General features: G+C 42.4%; 1 protein-coding gene across 1 annotated transcript in view; it reads right to left on the bottom strand.

Annotated features, from left to right (window-relative positions):
* Positions 1 to 1,506: 1,506 nt before the first annotated feature.
* The window catches only part of SLC51A (solute carrier family 51 member A), a 79,937-nt gene continuing 59,966 nt past the window's right edge, over positions 1,507 to 21,477 (bottom strand). Inside the window, exons 8-9 of the mRNA XM_077290243.1 lie at positions 19,692 to 19,797; positions 1,507 to 1,821 (exon numbers count right to left, since the gene is read on the bottom strand). Coding sequence (XP_077146358.1) covers positions 1,706 to 1,821; positions 19,692 to 19,797 — 222 coding nt within the window. The 3' untranslated portion in view covers positions 1,507 to 1,705. The remainder of the gene's footprint in view (positions 1,822 to 19,691; positions 19,798 to 21,477) is intronic.

Below are 21,477 nucleotides of genomic sequence, written 5' to 3'. Positions count from 1 at the left end.
ACTACTTAGATTATTAGCACCACTCCAGCGCTGAAATAGAAAAATATGCTGGTGTTATACAAAACTCTCAGAAAGTAACTAAATTAGCTGGTATATGTGTGTTTTTACATGACATGTTGTTTCCTTCAATGTATGAAGAGGAAAAGTGTACGTTTAGCAATCGGTGAAGCCTCATACTATGGCAGCTGTAGACTCCCACAGGAGCATAATGTTCCTTATTCTGAATCTTTTTTTTTTTTTCCTACAGTTCATATGGAAACTTTTTATTTTGGACTCTGCATTACCCCCAAAAAGCTGTGGCATATTCCTCCTATACCTTACTACAGAGGGATTGGACCTAGAAAAGACTATAGTTGTGATACAGTGTTCTGTACGCTGCTGAAGACTGGTTGGAATATCTATTTGCTTATTAAAACTAGGTCTAGTCGGACCATCTTCTGACCACAATTTCCAGTGTTTTCACTCCCTGGAAACACCTACATTAATTCCTCCTTCAAAGAAGCTTTGTGCAGTGAATGAGTAAAGCCTTTGTAATTCTCAGCACTGACTTATGGCAGAGATTAGTTACTTTTTTGCCTACTCCTAAGCAAAGCACTTAGGTCAGGATGAAATCGGTTTGCCAGCTGTCAATACTGGTGTGTTCTGGGAAAATCCTTGACTGCTATTCATTGCCTTTGAAATACTTCCTCTGCAAAACATCGGTTAAAGAGAAGTGATGCTATATAGACATAAACGGGAATTTATTTTATGATAACAATGTGGATAATATGTAAAAAGGTTGTTTCAAAAATGCAAAATTTACTATTAAAACGTATTAAAACCTTGGGAAGAACATCATTTGTATGGGTAAGGTGAAAAAACAACGGATAGAGCATATAGTACAAGACTATAAAATACAACCAAGACCTGATACATTTCATAAGAACTATAATGAACCATAACAGAGCACATATTGACATGAAAGCAACAAAACATAGGCATATAATATACCCTATATCCTGGGAGATGTTACACTATATGACAATGCATATTAGGTAGAATACAGTAAGGAAATCTCATGTATCGTACAAAAAACAAGTCTTCGAGGAGTTGACTATGGAATGGACAGGAGTATAATCATTGGCATGATGGAGTTGGTTTCCTCAGTATTGTTTATAATGGACAATTTGAACCTTTTGTTTGCAAATATTCAAATAGAAAAAGTCCTGTTCCTTATAGCAAATCTACTTCTCTTCTTCCAGGTCACGTTACCGTCTGAAAACTGAATTTCTATTGTCCACCATTTTTCTCATACAGTTTTTACTCGTGAGGTCCGTATTGCTAAGTATGAAAATGATTGTACCCCGTCCATCCAATCTCTGACTGTAGTATGACTCCAAAATAAATGCTGCATAATAAAAAAAAAAATACATACTATAGTAAAAGGTCACAGTGCACCGAGCCACCGAGGTGTAGATCTGGTATTGTCAGTGATAAATGGTGGTTGTGAATTCATAAAAGAGCCAATCACAAATTGATGGAACATTTATGATGCCTCCATGTATAAAATTACCTATAATATTTGTCAGTGAACGGTCTTTGGGACGCACATGATTTTTAGTCTTCTAGTACTGGTCGTTGAGTCTTCAGTATGGCCGGACGATACATGGTTAAAAATAAATTCACAGAATAGTGTTTTGGAGTACTGATTACATATATATCTAAGTCACACAGCCTGTGTTTTTATCGTGTACCCTGCGTCTTCATCCTTCTTCCTATATGCATTTCGGGCCAGTATCGACAATAAAAACGTCTCTATAATTAGCAGATGGTAGTGCATCACTGTAAAAAAACAAAAATAACTATGTTAAATATTCTGAAATGCATTAAGAACTTGGCATCTCTAAGGAATGGTCAAACCAAAACAGTTGTCAGTTGCCAGACCTCTTTTGTATAAATTGCTAGGCTAAATTATTGGAGCACATATTCAACCCCTTAGTGACCGAGCTAATTTTGACCTTCATGCCCAGGCCCAAATTTTTTAATCTGTCCAGTGTCACTTTGAGGTTATAACTCTGGAACGCTTCAACGGATCCCGCTGATTCTGAGATTGTTTCATGACATATTGTACTTCATGTTAGTGATTAAAATTTCGTCGATATACAGTAACTTGCGTTTATTTGTGAAAATATTGCAATTTTGGCCCAAAATACCAATTTTCAAACCTTTAATCATTTATCCTTAAACCGGTTAGTCATGCTGTACAAAATAATTAATAAATAACATTTCCCACATGTCTACTTTACATCTGCATCATTTTTCAAACATCATTTTATTTTGTTAAGATGTTAAAGGGGTTAAAAGTTCAGCAGTAACATCTTACTTTTTCAACACATTTACAAAGCCTGTTTCTTAAAGGACCTAACTCAGATTTCAATGGATCTTGAGGGGCCTAGATACTGGAAACTCCCCAAAAGTGATACCATTTTGAAAACTGCACCCTTCAAATGCTTCAAAATTGTTGTCAGGTAATGTTTTAACCTTTCACATGCTACACAGGAATTAATGCAAAGTGGAATGAACAAAAATAAATACATTTTAACCTCTAAAAAGTTGGCTTAGCCTCAATTTTTTCACTTTTGTAAGGCGTAACACCAAAAGTGGACCCCACAGTTTGTTACCCACTTTCGTTTAAGCGCAGCGATACTCCACATGGTCATAAACCTCTGTTTGGACAAACGGCAGGGCTCGGAATGGAAAGACACCATTTTAATTTTGGAACACAAATTGTCGGAAATAGATTGCAGATGCCATGTCGCATTTGCAGGTCTCCTAAGGTGCATAAACAGAAACCCCACACAAATTGCCCCATTTTGGAAACTACACCCCCTCAAGGATTTCATCCAGGGGTATAGTGAGGATTTTGAACCCACAGGTGTGACACAGAATTTGATAACATTAGGTCATCTTATTAAATATGTCCTCATTAGTGTTTAGCGCAAGTGCTCGCTACTCCAGTTTGCCTAGGGTGCTCGGGTATGCACTGTTGAGTGTTGCGGGTGCTTAAGTGACATGCTTGAGTCTCCACCCTGCATGTATCGCATCTGTTAGACGCCAAAAAAAAACTGCAAGGGTTGCTTGTGTTTGGCAGGCAATTCCTGCATATTTTTTGGATGTCTAACAGTGGCGAAACATGCGGGGCGGGGACTCAAGCATATCAGTCGAGCACCCACGCTACTCGGTGCATACCCGTGTACCAGTTGCAAACTCGAGTAGCGAGCTAATCGTCATATTATCATTTTTTTTTAATTTTGAAAAAACCCTAAGCCAACCCTAACCCTAATGGCAAAGTTTGAAAGAAATCAAAATGATAAAATAATAAAAATGTTAATTTTGGGGCTTTTGATCACAGTGATATGGTCTATCTTAGTGATCAAAAGTCTGGAACCAATAGGAAAATTCCCTGCTGTTGCCGGATGCCAGACGGCAGATCTCGGCTGGGGCACTAGGTATGTACCCACCATTTTTTTTTTTTTTTTTTTTTAATGAAATATCATGTCAGAAGAGAAAAAAATTATTTTTTTATAGCAACACACTTTTTTTTGCGTGATCATAGTTCATTGGATAACTGTGATTAGTGACCGGAGAAAACATCCCTGATGTTCTAAAGGGTCTCATTTACTCCCAGTAGCGGAGACCCCGGAGATTTTCAGACTCTGGGGAGCGCTATAGACTTTTGATGAAGGAATAAGGCCCCTCAGCGGCCGCTGTTTTAATGTGTATTGGTGATCATTAAGGGGTTAAACTATTGCTGATGTATTTTTCTTGTTTGTTTATCTTCTGTAAGGTTTCCATCCCATCCAATAATTTTAATTTTGAATGTTTTAAATAATAACTTCACTGTTTTATCAGCAGGAGATTCACTAGAGGACTAGAATATCTGCTGCGGAGTAGTCCTCCATATTCATGAGCTCTGTGTAACCCCGCCCCCACCACTTATTGGCAGCTTTCTGCCTCTGCACAGTGTGCACAGAGAACTGTCTAACAGATGTGGGTGAGCTATACAGAGATCAGCATTCAGAGACCTCTTTAATCTGCAGCTGATAAAACAGTGAGTTTATAAAAGAATCCATTAGATGCGCCAATATTGGCACTTAGACGCTGCTCTTCCCACTTACCTTGGTGCTGTGGCAAGTGGATTAATAATTGTGGAGTTGATGTCAGCTGTTTGATGGCTGCTGACAATAAGCCCAGGGGTTAGTAATGGAAAAGTGTCAGACAACCCCACTACTAACCCCATAGTCAAATTTAATAAAGACACAGAGTAAAGTCCTTTAATTTAAATAAAAACTCCCAAATCCTTTTACCCAATTATTTTTTTCAAAATAAAAACAAGAAAAATCTGATACGGCAAGTGTGAAGAGCGGAGGCTAATTGCCAGAATTAGTGCATCTAATAGACTAGAAATAGGCCTGATGCTATTGCATCGGGAGTGCGGTGAAATGAACATCCCCTTGGTTCTCAGCCAATGAGCGGCGCGGGATTCAAATCCCCCGCTCTGCCGGCTGAGCCAATGAGCCTGCGGGGTGGGGGAATTGAATCCCGTGCCACTCATTGGCTCAGCGCCAGGGGCGGTCAGCCAATGAGCGGTGCCGTGCGGCTTGGCGGGGGATATGAATCCCCGCTGCCATATTGGAATACCCATAACTTGGGTGTTCCAATATAGCGGTCGGCGTAGTTCCGATGCGAGCAGCCGGGAGATGAGCGGCTGATGCTGCTCATCTCCCGGCTGTGTCGCCGCTGACCTCCCTGTGGTGGGAGATGAGCCGCGGCTACCAACGGAATAGTGGTGCCGTTTTTGTCACAACTTCCGGCCGTGGTGGATTGTTGGATAGCAACAACCAGAAGCTGTGACAGAGCCGATTGGCAATTATATATTAGTTGTGCCATTTCTGGGGAGGCTGATATTCTTAGTCTGAGAGGAGACCAATATCCACAGCACCTTCCCAAACTATTAATATCAGTCCCCATCTATCTGTTTAGCCTTTGCTGGTTAGTAATATTAACCCCTTTATGACATCAGACATACCGTACTATCCCGTCGAGGTGACCTGGGCCTGTATGACCATCGATGGGATAGTATGTCATACGCGATCAGCAGCGCTCACAGGGGGAGCACGGCTGATCGTGGCCGGGTGTCAGCTGATTATCAAAGCTGACACCCGGCACTATGTGGCAGGAGCAGTCACAGACCGCTCCCGACACTTTAACCCCCTGAACACTGTGATCAAACAAGATCGCAGCGTTCCGGTGGCATAGAGAAGCATCGCGCAGGGAGGGGCTCCCTGTTTGCTTCCCTGAGACCCTCAGAACAACACAATGTGATTGCGTTGTTCCGAGGGTCTCTTTCGGTTTCCTCCCTGCAGGCCCCCAGATCCAAGATGGCTGTGGGGTCCTTCTGGGTCCTGCAGGGAGGTGGCTTGGCAGTGCCTGCTGAGAGCAGGCGCTGAGAAGCCTCCTACACTGCCTGTCAGATCGCTGATCTAACACAGTGCTGTGCAAAGTGTCAGATCAGCGATCTGATTTTATACAGTGATGTTCCACCCTGGGACAATGTAAAAAAAATTATTATACTGTGTAAAAACATTTTTTTTAAATTCCTAAATAAAGAAAAAAAATAAAATAAATATTGTTCCAATAAATACATTTCTTTATGTAAATAAAACAATCGATAAAAGTATGCATATCTTTAGTATCGCCGAGTCCGTAACAACCTGACCTATAAAACTGTCCCACTAGTTAACCCCTTCAGTGACCACCGTAAAAAAAAAAAAAAAAGAAGTAAAAAACAATGCTTTATCATCATACTGCCGAACAAAAAGTGGAATAACACGTGATCAAAAAGATAGATATAAATAAGCATGGTACCGCTGAAAACGTCATCTTGTCTTGCAAAAAACGAACCACCCTACAGCGAAAAAATAAAAAAGTTATAGCTCTCAGAATAAAGTGATGCAAATACAATTATTTTTTATATAAAATTGTTTTTATTGTATAAAAGCGCCAAAACATAAAAAAATAATATAAATGAAGTATCGCTGTAATCGTACTCACCCGAAGAATAAAACTGCCTTATCAATTTTATCACATGCAGAACGGTATAAACGCCCCACCCAAAAGAAATTCATGAATTGCTGGTTTTTGTTCATTCTGCCTCCCAAAAATCGTAATAAAAAGCGATCAAAAAATGTCATGTGCCCAAAAATGGTGCCAATAAAAACGTCAACTTGTCCCGCAAAAAACAAGACCTCACATGACTCCATGGACCAAAATATGAAAAAATTATAGCTCTCAAAATGTGATGATGCAAAAACTGTTTTTTTGCAATAAAAAGCGTCTTAGTGTGTGACAGCTGCCAAACATAAAAACCTGATATAAAAACCCGCTATAAATAGTAAATCAAACCCCCCTTTATCACCCCCTTAGTTAGGAAAATTTTTTTAGAAAAAAGATTAGGGTTAGGGGTGTGTTAGGGAAGGGACTGGGGAGTGAGGGTGTGTTGGGGTTAGGGTTGGGATTAGGGTTATCGGTGTGTTGGGGTTAGGGTTGGAGTTAGAATTGGGGGGGTTTCCACTGTTTAGGCACATCAGGGGCTCTCCAAATGCGACATAGTGTCCGATCTCAATTCCAGCCAATTTTGCGTCAAAAAAGTAAAACGATGCTCCTTCCCTTCTGAGCTCTGTCATGCACCCAAAGTGGTTTATCTCCACATATGGGGTATCAGCGTACTCACGATAAATTGCACAACAACTTTTGGGGTCCAATTTCTCCTGTTACCCTTGGGAAAATAAAAAATTGGGGGCAAAAATATTATTTTTGTGAAAAAAAAATGATTTTTTATCTTTACAGCTTTACATTATAAACTTCTGTGAAGCACTTGGGGGTTCAAAGTTCTCACCACACATATATATAAGTTCCTTCCTTAGGGTGTCTACTTTCCAAAATGGTGTCACTTGTGGGGGGTTTCCACTGTTTAGGCACATCAGGGGCTCTCCAAACGCGACATGGCATCCGATCTCAATTCCAGCCAATTTTGCACTGGAAAGTTAAACTGCGCTCCTTCCCTTCCACGCTCTGCGGTGCGCCCAAACAGTTAGCTATATATTAAGAGGACATCTTATCCTATAAAGGACAAGGGGCCTTAATAAAAATTTATTTATTAAATACGTGCTAGACAAAAATGGCGGCCGCTGACTAAAACTATCATCAGACTCACCTGGTCTCGCTAATTGCACGGAGACCAGGCAACAATGATGACAGCTTTAGTTAGTGCTATACACAGACGGCAGCTGCTGACTATAACTGTCATCAGATTCGCCTGGTCTCGCTGATCGCAGGAAGACCAGGCAATAATGATGACCGGATTCTGCAACCGATGTCTGGGAACAGCGCTAAATGTACGGCTTTTTCCAGGCGCTGGTACATGTAATACTGATCCAGCACACAGATAGCACTGGTTCTGGGTTTCCAGTACTGGAAACATCAGGATGTGTGAAAGAGCCCTAATATAGGTAGAGACTTGAATAGTCCAGTGCGTTTCCTGGCCCGCTACATTTGATTAACAGGTTTCTCCTATGTGTGTACGCAGAGAGAGATCTGTAAATGAACTGGAGAAAGGCGGGGAGAAGCCAACTGACGACAACACCGGACTTGTCAGTTCTCCCTATAATCCTAAGTAGCTACTCAAATTATGTTTCCTTGAAATATTGCCATATATCAGAGTAAATCATACCTTGTTGCAACCATGAAGCTAGGCTCTGATTCATGCTTAGTACTAGAGAGGTAAAGGTAACCAACTCACCATTGCTGAGTGATACAGGACTAGAGACCACATTAGGGTATGTTTCCACGGTCAGGAAACGCTGCTTGTTTGACGCTGCGCAGAGCTGCAGCGTCAAACAAGCAGCGTCCAGATGTTCCAGCATAGTGGAGGGGATTTTATGAAATCCCGTCTCCACTATGCGTGGAAACCCGCACGCGGCGGCCCTGCGACTCCGGACATGCTGCGCGTCTTTTCAGATCGCAGCATGTCCGTACACCTTGCGGGGACGCAGCGTCCCCGCAAGGCATAACACAGGGCGCTATGGGAGAGAGCGATCATCCCGGATGTGAAGAGTTAACACATCCGGCATGATCGCGTCCCAGAAAGGGGGCGGGGCTTAGCGCCGAGCGGCTTCGCCGCTGCGGCGATACCGCCGGCCATCCTGACCGTGGAAACATACCCTTACTGTCCTGGTGCAACTTTCAACACTTCAAGAGCAAAAATAGGTCTGGCTAAACAGGTGTATATTAAAAATCTTCCATGCTTTAAATTATAAATGATTAAAAAGATAACAAATCTAAAGAAAAATCTGATTCACCACGTGTTCTTGGCACATTACGTGCTCTTGCTCATGGTGTGTCCCATGATTGGTACATTATGTGTCAATAATGCATTGCTGGTACAGATTTTCCAGTGAATTTGCTGTTATTTTAAATAATTTTAATATATAAGGAATTGAAGATTTTTAGTATACACCTGTTGAGTCTGACCTTTTTTTTGTTTGATTCATGATGTCGATGGTTCAGGCAGCATGAATCCAATGGTTCTGTTTAAAATAATTGACATTTTTCACATTTTAGGCTACTTTCACACTAGCGTCTTTCGATGCACGTCGCAATGCATCGTTTTGGAAAAAAAACGCATCCTGCAAAGTTGCCCACAGGATGCGTTTTTTCTCCATAGACTTGCATTAGCGACACATTGCGACATATGGCCACAGGTCGCATCCATCGTGCGACGGATGCGTCGTGTTTTGGCGGACCGTCGGCACAAAAAAAGTTACATGTAACTTTTTTTGTGCGTCGTGTCCGCCATTTTGGACCGAGCATGCGCGGCCGAAACTCCGCCCCCTCCTCCCCGGACCTTACAATGGGGCAGCGGATGCGTTGTAAAACTGCATCCGCTGCCCCCGTTGTGCTTTTATTTCAAGGCATGCGTCGGTACGTCGGGCCGACGCTAGTGTGAAAGTAGCCTTAGACTTGATTCAGTGTGAAGTACAAGTAATTACAAAACTTTCAAATTGTTACAATTTAGCGAGTCTGCAGTGGATTTTTCTACATTTAAGGCTTCTTTCACACTTCAGTTGTTTGGCGTCAGTCACTTCCGACATAGTGACGGATCGACGGATCCGTCACAATTGTTGAGAAAACGGTTCCAACGGATCCGGTTTTTTGACGGATCCGTTACTTGGGGGTTGTCTGGGAAAAGTATCTACTTTTTGGAGCATGCGCAATTGAAAAAGCGGATTGGGGCGACGGATCCGCCGAAATGACGGTCGCGACGGATCCGTCGCCCATAGGCGGCCATTCTATGGAATGACGGACGCGACGGATCCGCCGCGAACCGTCATTTCGGCGTTGACAAAAAACGTTTCAATGTCCGTCTATGTCTAGACAACGTCCGCCAAATATCGACGGATCCGTCGCATGACGGATGGAATGGACGACCATCCGTCACAATCCGTCGCCAATACAAGTCTATGGGAAAATAACGGATCCGCCAAAAAAAAATGACGGATCCGTTATTTGAGGAAACTGGCGGTTTTAGACTGACGCCAAACAACTGAAGTGTGAAAGAGGCCTTAAGGGCTTGTACAGTGTATATTTGGACAGTGTATTCAACTGCACACTGACTATAATTTTTATATTTGTGCACATAAGTGGCCTTTTATGCAGACCAGTGGTCCATGTAAAAAGCTTTTTGTGGACCAGAAGAAGCGTGCATATCAATTGTACAGTCGAATACACAGAACTATGCACGGAGCACGAGTCACATCGACTGGCACGGTTTTAGTACAACCATGTGAATCCAGCCCAAATGTATAGAAACTATTAACACAAAGACACTTTTTATACATGTGCTCCACTATGTATCCTGTTACAGGTTTCCATGTCATATGCTACTTTGGTAATTTGTTTGACCAAGGAACAGTGTAAAACAAATACCCTCCAGTGAGACCATTAATGTAAGCTGTATTTACTGTCTAATGCCAGCAGATATGGGTAAATAGTATGACTAAAGTTTGCTTTATATATAAAGCTTACCAGTTTGCAAATACATTGTTATATATTCTTATAATAAAAATAATACAATACCATAAAATATATGTATACACTTTTTTTTATAACTGACTTTGAAGAGTGAGGTGAAAGTACATTTCAGAAAAACTTTCTGGTGTGTGTAAGTTAGGAATAACACTATTTCTGGCCATTGTATAACTTATATCCTGCATTTCTCCAGTTTTCTATTCTATGGGCTCTAGCTCTTAACGTGCAATCAACTCTCAGCTGATGGGATAAGAGACTAGCTGCTATAATAGGAAAGATGAAAGAGGGTTATTTCCAGCACATCCATCCAAGTATAAAAATGTTTATTTAATTAGGTTAAAAATGGCTAAAACACCAACCTGATTTAACCATTTTTAACCCAACTAAATAAAAATTATTTTTATACTTGGATGGATCTGCCGGAAATAACCCCCTCATCGATCAACTCCATATGCAATGGAATTTCATTAATCTCTAGCGTTGTCAGCTCCTTCAACTCTCCCTCAGTCCTTGACTAGCTGCTATAATGTGTCCCATACACAGCACATAACACAGAGCGGTTCCTGCTCTTCACTCCTTAGCACATAGAAAGGAACATCAGCATGGACAAAATTACACAGCTGGACTGAGCAGTGTAGACCTGAATCCAGCTCTTGGTTTGACGTAAAAATACTTTTTAGAAAGCTCATCCAAATATTTCTGTTTCTGCCCTTGCTTGTATTCTTCTCTGCTTCTCCCTCCTCCTACCCTCAAAAGTATAGTAGAAGGTGTAGCCTGACACTTCACAGAGCTGGCAGTCTAACTTGTCTTGAGCAAGACAGAGTTGACTTATTTTTTCATAGTGGATGGTGAATGGAGAAAAAGAGCAAAAAAAGTAGAAAAAGGAGCAGAATGTTCGAAGACAGACAAGGGCAAATTCGGCCCCTATGCTGGTCTGGTGTAGAAAGGAAGGGCCAAAGGTCTTTATGCAGCGGCATCTTGTATAATGCAACTGCCCTCTGCTCTGCATCTCACTTTCACTGATATCTGTATCCTTGGAAAACAGATACCAGTGAAATCATTGAGGGACCCCTCTTCCATCATTGAACCTGTGAGTTTGAGAGCATAGCAGGTGCAATGATATTGCTATGTTGTTTTAACTGTGCCTCAATACATAACACAGACTAAAACTGAGGGGGAATGGTGTAAGGTGAGCATTTTTAATTATTAATTTAATTTTTTTTTTACACCTTACTGCCCATATAGGTTGTGTCGGGGCAATCTAGGTAGGGGACATCATACTGTGCATGGGGTTGTGTGGGAGACATCATACTGGGCATAAGGGCTATTTGTGGACATCATACTGTGCATGGGGGCTGTGTAGGGACATAATACTGTGCGAGGGGGCTGTGTGGTGACATAATACTGTGTAGTGAGGTTGTGTTGAGACATAAAACTGTGAAGGGGGTTTGCTGGGAGATCATACTATTTGAGGAGATATCTTATTGTTTTGGGGATTATGTGGTGACATACTGTGTGTGGGGCCATCATATTGTGTTGGGAGCTGTTGATCAAGGTATAAGGACTGCATAACAGGAATATTATGTTTTACTGTTTTATATAAAAATATTAACAGTAGCATGAGGCAGTATACTTAATCCTACTCAATGTTAAGTGATAATGTAATAACCTGCATCCCTGCACAATCCCTCTGCCTCCTTTCGGCAGGGACGCTAGCATGCTCACAGATGCACCCGCTCTGTTCCAGTCCAAGGACCTGCGCACGGCAGGCAGGTCTCCTGGCAGTGTGCTTTCAGCACGTGCGCACTCCTCGCTTTATAAAGGAGCAGCATGCGTGCTTCTAAAAATAAAAATGTCCCCAGCCAATAGCTGGGAGATATCAGGTATTTAGGGCCCCCTCCCCAACATTAGTGATCAGTGTGTATACTTTCTACTTCGTTGTAAGATTCCTGTATCTGTGCTCTCTGAATCTGATCCTGTCCGTCCTATCTGAAATTGGTCCTGTCTGTCTTGCTGAACCTGTTTCTGAACCCGTTTTGCCTATACCTATTCCTGATCCACCTAGTATGCACCTGTACTGCTACTCTCATCTGCCCGAATGTGGTTGATAGTCGGACGTGCTGGGGCACAAAATTCCAGAGGATGGAGGATATTCGGGAGAAGTCTTGGAGGCGAATAGATGAGTTTGCTCAGGCCATGGAACCCGCTGACTCCAATGCCCTTCCAATCTCAAAGCTATTTCATAAGATGACTTGTCAAAAAGCTCAGCAAGATAAAAGTCTGTCCTATCTGCGGAGAGTGAACACCCGCTTGGACGCTCTGACGTCGAATGCTGGATCTGCTCTAGTTCAAGCTGCGGCAACCTCAGCTTTGGCTATTCAGTCAACATATCACACATCAGGACCTGGACCGCATCTGTCAGCACCACCATGTTTTGACAGGGATTCCAAGTAATGCTGGGGGTTTATTAACCAGTGCCCTTTGTATTTTGAACTGCTGGCTCACTAGTTTCCCTCCGATCAGGTGAAAGTGGCATTCTTAATGTCCCATCTTGGAGGAGAGGCCCTGGCATTGCTCAACCCCTGATCGGAGAGAGGAGACCCTGCAATCTTGGATCTGCAGGCCTTCCTGGAGGCATTCCACATGGTCTTTGACAAGCAGGGTTGAGTCATCTCTGCTGCATCATCTATCCTCAGAGTGCGCCAGGCAAGTCTGACTGTGCCAGGCATGTATGACTGTAGGTCAGTTTGCCATCTGGTTGCACTCTAAACTCGACTGGAACAACAAGCCACTTGTAGCCGCCTTCTGGGATGGATTGTCCAGAAGAATCAAGGATGAGCTACACTGGATGACCTAATTTCTCTGGCTATCCATATCGACATCAGGTGCCAGGAGCGCTCCAGGAAGACTGGTCAGAGAGAGAACTGCTTCATCTGGCTCTGTCCTCCCAGAGGCTTCTCATTGTTCAGCCTTCCATGGCCGCGGCCTCTTTTGAACCTATGCAAGTCGAATAAGTGGAGCTGGCAGAGCAACGACAAGGGATCCATCAAGCCAAGGGCTTGTGCTTGTATTGTGGAGGCACAGGACACCTCATACACTCTTGTCCCAAGAAATCAGAAAACTCCCGAGCCTAGAACAGGTAGGAGAGGCTACCTTGGGCTAGAGTAATTCCTCTCCAAAATGCATTCGTGACATGTGATTCCCGGTTCGTTGAGATGGCTTACCTAGATTCTGGTGCAGCAGGGAACTTTTTGCAGCAAGCAGTGGTGGATCATTACCAGATCCCCATTTGACGCCTCCAGAATCTGTTGTTGGTGTCATACGTCAATGAGAGGGCCCTATCAGAATCCATTCATGTTGTTACTGAGCAGGTAGAGCTCTGGATAGGAATGCTGCACACCAAGAATATAGCCTTCTAAATGCTCCCAGGTCTGTCACATCCACTTTTCCTGGGTCTTCCATGGCCCCGTACTCAAGAACCCATCCTTGCCTGGAGACCTGGAAAGGTACTTGGTTGGAGACAGTCTTGTCACATAAAGTGTCTTTTGTATTTGTATGTCCAGTTTGGCCGCCAGTAGCACCATCTTCTCTGCCAGGGTTATTGTCCGCTTACTGGTCCTATGCTGACGTGTTCAATAAAAAGGAAGCAGAGACGTTACATCTACATAGGCCATAAAACTGCACCATAGACCTGATTCCAGGATCCTCACCTATACGAGGCTGCATCTAGCCTCTATTGCAGGCAGAGACTCTAGCCATGACCAAATATGTAAAGGAGAATCCGGCAAGGGGAGTCATACAGAAGTCTTCCTCACCAGCAGGAGCCAGCTTCTTGTTTGTCAAAAAAAAGGATGGAACTCTCCAGCCTTGCTTAGACTATAGGGGTCTCTAGAACTAGATCACGATAAAAAGATATATAATTCCAGAATTGTTTGATCACCTTAGAGGTGTCAGGATCTTCACCAAGCTGTATCTGAGAAGAGCCTACAATCTAATCCCCATACGCTGAGGAGATCAGTGGAACACTACTTTCAATATCTGGAATGGCTGTTATAGAAAACATTAAGATCTCTGAAGCCACTAATGAGGGGGGCATTCACTACCCTCCCTCCTCCACTCTCTTTTGCAGTAGGACAAAAGCTTGCAATCTAAGCTGCCTCTAAATAGACTGGTACAATGGGCGTAAAGAAGTAGGAAATTAGATGTAGTTAGGATATGACAATCTTATTTAGCATGCAAAAAGCTCCTTTTTGAAGTAAAGGACCCCTTCAGTGCCAACGAGGATGTCTATTGTGCATAGACAGAGTTTTATAGATTGGACAGGTAATTAAGACAGGAAAGTTCTTTTTAGAGGGTTAGATAGCAAAAGGCTACACGTGTTTATACATAGATAGAAAAGTGGAAGTTGCTTTTGTCCCCAGGAAATACATCCTGAATTGAAATGACACTTGGTTCCCTCCTGGATACAGTTATATGAAAAAGTTTGGGCACCCCTATTAATCTTAAGCTTAATGTTTTATAAAAATTGTTTTTTGCAACAGCTATTTCAGTTTCATATATGTAATAACTGTTGGACAGAGTAATGTTTCTGCCTTGAAATGAGGTTTATTGTACTAACAGAAAATGTGCAATCTGCATTCAATCAAAATTTGACAGGTGCATAAGTATGGGCACCCTTATCATTTTCTTGTTTTAAATACTCCTACCTACTTTTTACTGACTTACTAAAGCACTTTTTTTGGTTTTGTATCTTCATTGAGCTTTGAACTTCATAGCCAGGTGTATGCAATCATGAGAAAAACTACTTAAAGTGGCAAATTGCAAGTTGTTCTCCTGTTTGAATCTCGTCTGAAGAGTGGCATCATGGGCTCCTCAAAACAACTGTCAAATGATCTGAAAACAAAGATTATTCAACATAGTTGTTCAGGGGAAGGATACAAGAAGCTGTCTAAGAGATTTAACCTGTCAATTTCCACTGTGAGGAACATAGTAAGGAAATGGAAGAACACAGGTACAGTTCTTGTTAAGGCCAGAAGTGGCAGGCCAAGAAAAACATCAGAAAGCCGGAGAAGAAGAATGGTGAGATCAGTCAAGGACAATCCTTAGACCACCTCCAGAGAGCTGCAGCATCAACTTGCTGCAGATGGTGTCACTGTGCATCGGTCAACTATACAACGCACTTTGCACAAGGAGAAGCTGTATGGGAGAGTGATGCGAAAGAAGCCGTTTCTGCAAGCACGCCACAAACAGAGTCGGCTGAGGTATGCAAAAGGACATTTGGAGAAGCCAATTTCTTTTTGGAAGAAGGTCCTGTGGACTGATGAAATCAAGATTGAGTTGTTTGGTCATACAAAAAGGCGTTATGCATGGCGGCAAAAAAAACACAGCATTCCAAGAAAAACACTTGCTACCCACAGTAAAATTTGGGGAAGGTTCCATCATGCTTTGGGGCTGTGTGGCCAATGCCGGCACCGGGAATCTTGTTAAAGTTGAGGGACGCATGGATTCCTCTCAGTATCAGCAGATTCTTGATAGTAATGTTCATGAATCAGTGATAAAGTTGGAAGTTATGCAGGGAATGGATCTTTCAGCAAAACAATGATCCAAAACACCGCTCCAAATCTACTCAGGCATTCATGCAGAGGAACAATTACACTGTTCTGGAATGGCCATCCGAGTCCCCAGACCTGAATATCATTGAACATCTGTGGGATCATTTGAAGAGGGCTGTCCATGCTCGGCGACCATCAAACTTAACTGAACTGGAATTGTTTTGTAAAGAGGAATGGTCAAAAATACCTTCATCCAGGATCCAGGAACTCATTAAAAACTACAGGAAACGACTAGAGGCTGTTATTTTTGCAAAAGGAGGATCTACTAAATATTAATGTCACTTTTCTGGTGAGGTGCCCATACTTATGCACCTGTCAAATTTTGTTTGAATGCAGATTGCACATTTTCTGTTAGTACAATAAACCTCATTTCAAGGCAGAAACATTACTGTGTCCAACAGTTATTAGATATATGAAACTGAAATAGCTGTTGCAAAAAATACAATTTTTATAAAACATTAAGCTTAAGATTAATTGGGGTGCCCAAACTTTTTCATATAACTGTATGTTATAAATTTACCATAGACTTGATGTCAGTAGTGGAAAATTATGAATATTGGGACTTGAACAGATGCAGTAATGATGGGACATACATTTTCGACTTCAGGGCTAATCGGGCAAGAATATGCATGTTTTATCATAACTGTAAAACCTGCCTATAAGCCCCAAATCAATAGTGGCCAGATAACTGACACCAGCCTTGTCATGCTTACTATCTATGGAAAGGTAAAATCCCAATAAAAAATATGGCAGTGATCTCGAACTTCTGCGATCATCAGGAGTGAAGATATCACATAAGTTGGGAATTTCATAAAATCCTAGAGGACTGAGAACATCCCACAACCTGGCACACGTGAAGACGTCAAGGGTGGTGTGTGGGTGTAACTCAGGTGCTGCTAAAAGGTCTAGACAAATTATGATCTGTGTTCTTGTAGAGCGATATACATTGGTGTATGCATGAGTCCCGTTCACTGAACATCTCCAATCGATGTGCTCTCCTTCACTAAGCTGAATCATCTCAGTGATCAACTGATCAACTGTTGTTAATCATGTTTTATTTTATGTAATTGTATATGCTGTACTGTTTTGTGCCCTTTTGTAAAATCTTTTGTATATTTTTTTAAAAACACTGCCTATCGTTCTGGATTAAGTATAAAATGTAATAGTTTTGTTCCTTTTGTTCTGTAAACTGCACCCTGCAGTCATACGCTACCAAAACCAAGCCTCCAGTCAGCCTGTATAAATTACTGGTGGAGACAGAGAGTAATTCTGGGGTTATCATGGAGCTAGTGGTGAAGCTACCAGGGATTATATACACATATTCTATGTGTTGGAATCAGAAGTATATATATCATATGCTCACTGTTAGTTTCCAGATAACCGACCTATTAGTGGAAAAAGCCTGCAGCCTCCATTAGTCATCGGTCAATTGCATAATTGTCCAGATGATAGGGGGCAGTAAAGAGCTGTTCACTCCAAAGAAAACCGTGGATGGGTTCAGTAACGACCGCCCTGACTGCGACCTTTACAACGGACATTATGAGGACCGAGTTATGCCGTTTGGACTTAGTAATGCCTCAGCTGTCTTCCAAAAATTTGTGACTGACATCTTCTGGGATCTCCTCTATTCCTGCATAGTGGTTTATCTGGATGATAGCCTGGTCTTCTCTCCAGATCTGCCCTCTCATAGAATGAACATTCGCCGAGTCTTGCAGAGACTTAGGGAGAATATCCTGTATGCCAAGTTCAAAAAATGCACCTTTGAACAATTCTCCTTGCCTTTCTTAGGATATATAATCTTGGGCACTGGTTTGAGGATGGACCCAGAGAAGGTGTCTTTCATCCTCAAGTAGCCACGTTCTGCTGGCTTTAAGGCCACCCAGCCTTTCCTAGGATTTGCTAATTATTTTTGACAACTTATTCCCCACTTCTCGTCTTGGACCGGACTCATTTTTGCCATGATCCATAAGGACTCCGAAAGCTGAGAACTCATTTCTCTCCTTGAAACAGGTCTTCTACTCTACTCCACTACTAAACAGACTAGAAGTTAACAAACAATTCTTTCTGTAAGTAGATGCTTCATCTTCTCGGGCAGTTCTCAGGGAAAAGTCCTCCTCTGGCCAAATAGTCACATGCATTTTTTTCTCCAAAGTCTTCCCTGTTCCAGAACACAACTACTCAATTGGTGATGGATAGTTATTGGTGATCTAGATGTCTCTAGAGGAGTGGCATTACCTTCTTGAAGGAGCAGTCCATCTGGTCATCATATACACTGAACCTGGCTTACCTGAAGTTTGCACAAAGACTGGCTAGGTGGTGACTATTTTTTGCCCGTTTTGACTTTTTTCTGCATTTCCATCCAGTTGACAAGATTATCAAGGCAGATGTGCTTTCAAGATCTTTCTTACCCAAAGACCAAGAGTAGGAACCCCATCTTATAATTTACGCGTAACTAGCGGTGGATACCGCATCTTTATCCTATACCCCACAGCTGGTCGATCCTTTAGCATCACCGTATAAAATCATTATCTTAATTAGGCGATATCTTGCCCTACTACTCTCTGTACAGTACAGTACTTTAGTACTTTGTTGAAGGTCGCTGTGACCGAAACGTCTACTGTATGTACTGCACCTTATTAAATGTTTTTACTGCATCCACACAGTGTGTGCCAAGTCTATATATTACCTATAAATTGAAGCTGCCAGCCTCATTACATGTACCCAATACCTTCCACATATCTCTGCTCAAACCAGTCATCTTGAACCCCCTCTTCAAGGATCCTGGTGCTATGACTGCTCCCATTAGCTCCGAGGATGTCTTTGAGGTAAAAAGTATACTTGCCATGAAGAAAATATTCATGCCCCAATTCTTCTACTCAGATTCCTTGTGGGCTTGAAGAAGAGGGGGCGTAAGGGGGTACTGTAATAACAGCTCCGGCATCCCTGCACGACCCCTCTTCCTCCTCTCGGCAGGCACACCCATTCACACACTCTACTCCAGTTCCCACCACATCTATTTCCTCTCAGGACCTGCACACAGCATGTAGGTCTCCTGGGAGTGTGCTTAGGGCATGCGCATGTGCTCCTCGCTTTATAAAGGGGCAGTGCACGCTTCTGAAAGTGTCCCAAGCCAATAGCTCAGTTGCCTGAGCAACATTAGTGATCAGTGTGTAAATTTTCTACTTCATTGTAAGGTCCCTATATCTGTGCTACATGAATCTGATCCCGTCCGTTCTGTCTGAACTTGATCCTGTCCTCCTAAACCTGTTCCTGAACCTATTCGGCCTATACCTAGTCCTGATTCTGTTCCCCCTAGTCCGCACCTGTGCTGCTACCCTCACCTTTCCTGTCTGAACCTGCTGCTGTGATCATGCACCCGAGTCAGCCCTGTGTTCTTGAATCTATCATTCATGCCTGATCCAGTATCCATTCTGTCTACCAGCCGTTCTGTCCTTTTCAGAACCTGTTCTATTTACCTGCTGTACAGCATCCATTTCTCCTGTTAACCAGTTCCTGGCAAGTCCAACTCTCCCAAGACCATCCCTGCTTCCCTGCACCCTTTGGGGTCAGCTACTGCAGCTTCGGGGTCTGCCCTGGAGTGGTACATGGCATCCACCTGTGGCCAAGTCTAACCACAACATCAGGGGCTCTAGTGAAGAACCAGGTGGCTGCTCAGTTACGCCCCTCCAGGCTCTCCCTGATCCATGGTGCAGTGGTTCCACAACCACCATATAACAGATAAAAATATAAAACAATAATAGGCAGAATTGTTTGGCCGGTTAGTGTGGCTCTCCACAACAGTCACAGTCTCTCATTTGGCCTATTGGAAAAATGAATTGCACACTCCTGTTCTAAGATAAATTAGAAAGTTTCTTATAGTCGTATCTACTATTAATTTATGCAAAGTTTGTTGAAAGTACAGTTTCCATTAAGAATGGACAACTAACTCACAGTGAGATCTGGCTTTAAATGCATATGGAGGCACGCAAGGAAGAACTCCTGTATTGCCCAGAATACTAAAGATGGAAGCCTGTAGCGTGGTCAGGATAAGCAGCATCTGAAAAATAAAATGAGTTTAAAAATAAATCAATTATGTTCGTTTTATCATTTTGTGTACAACATACTGTTTCTGACTTGACATACAAGTACAGACCAAAAGTTTGGACACACCTTCTCACTTAAAGATTTTTCTGTATTTTCATGACTATGAAAATTGTAAATTCACACTGAAGGCATCAAAACTATGAATTAACACATGTGGAATTATATACTTAACAAAAAAGTGTGAAACAACTGAAAATATGTCTTATATTCTAGGTTCTTCAAAGTAGCCATCTTTTGCTTTGATGACTGCTTTGCACACTCTTGGCATTTTCTTGATGAGCTTCAAGAGGTATTCACTGGAAATGGTTTTCACTTCACAGGTGTGCTCTGTCAGGTTTAATTAGTGGGATTTCTTGCCTTATAAATGGGGTTGGGACCATCAGTTGTGTTGAGCAGAAGTCTGGTGGATACACAGCTGATAGTCCTACTGAATAGACTGTTAGCTGCTTTTTTCTTGCCATAATATAAATTCTAAGTAAAGAAAAACGAGTGGCCATCATTACTTTAAGAAATGAAGGTCAGTCAGTCTGAAAAATTGGGAAAACTTTGAAAGTTTCCCCAAGTGCAGTTGCAAAAACCATCAAGCGCTACAAAGAAACTGGCTCACATGAGGACCGCCCCAGGAAAGGAAGACCAAGAGTCACCTCTGCTTCTGAGGATAAGTTTATCCGAGTCACCAGCCTCAGAAACTGCAGGTTAACAGCAGCTCAGATTAGAGACCAGGTCAATGCCACACAGAGTTCTAGCATCAGACACATCTCTACAACAACTGTTAAGAGGATTCTTTGTGCAGCAGGCCTTCATGGTAAAATAGCTGCTAGGAAACCACAGCTAAGGACAGGCAACAAGCAGAAGAGACTTGTTTGGGATAAAGAACACAAGGAATGGACATTAGACCAGTGGAAATCTGTGCTTTGGTCTGATGAGGCCAAATTTGAGATCTTTGGTTCCAACCACCGTGTCTTTGTGCGATGCAGAAAAGGTGAACGGATGGACTCTACATGCCTGGTTCCCACAGTGAAGCATGGAGGAGGAGGTGTGATGGTGTGGGGATGCTTTGCTGGTGACATTGTTGGGGATTTATTCAAAATTGAAGGCATACTGAACCAGCATGGCTACCACAGCATCTTGCAGCGGCATGCTATTCCATCCGGTTTGCGTTTAGTTGGACCATCATTTATTTTTCAACAGGACAATGACCCCAAACACACCTCCAGGCTGGGTAAGGGCTATTTGACCAAGAAGGAGAGTGATGGGTTGCTACGCCAGATGACCTGGCCTCCACAGTCACCATACCTAAACCCAATCGAGATGGTTTGGGGTGAAGGCAAAAGGGCCAACAAGTGCTAAGCATCTCTGTGAACTCCTTCAAGATTATTGGAAGACCATTTCCGGTGACTACCTCTTGAAGCTCATCAAGAGAATGCCAAGAGTGTGCAAAGCAGTCATCAAAGCAAAAGGTGGCTACTTTGAAGAGCCTAGAATATAAGACATATTTTCAGTTGTTTCACACTTTTTTGTTAAGTATATAATTCCACATGTGTTAATTCATAGCTTTGATCCCTTCAATGTGAATTTACAATTTTCATAGTCATGAAAATACAGAAAAATCTTTAAATGAGAAGGTGTGTCC

Source organism: Ranitomeya variabilis, chromosome 2 (genome assembly GCF_051348905.1).
Source record: "Ranitomeya variabilis isolate aRanVar5 chromosome 2, aRanVar5.hap1, whole genome shotgun sequence".
NCBI lineage: Eukaryota > Metazoa > Chordata > Amphibia > Anura > Dendrobatidae > Ranitomeya > Ranitomeya variabilis.
Note: the sequence above shows the minus strand (reverse complement) of the source record. Positions and strands in the feature narration are given on the sequence as shown.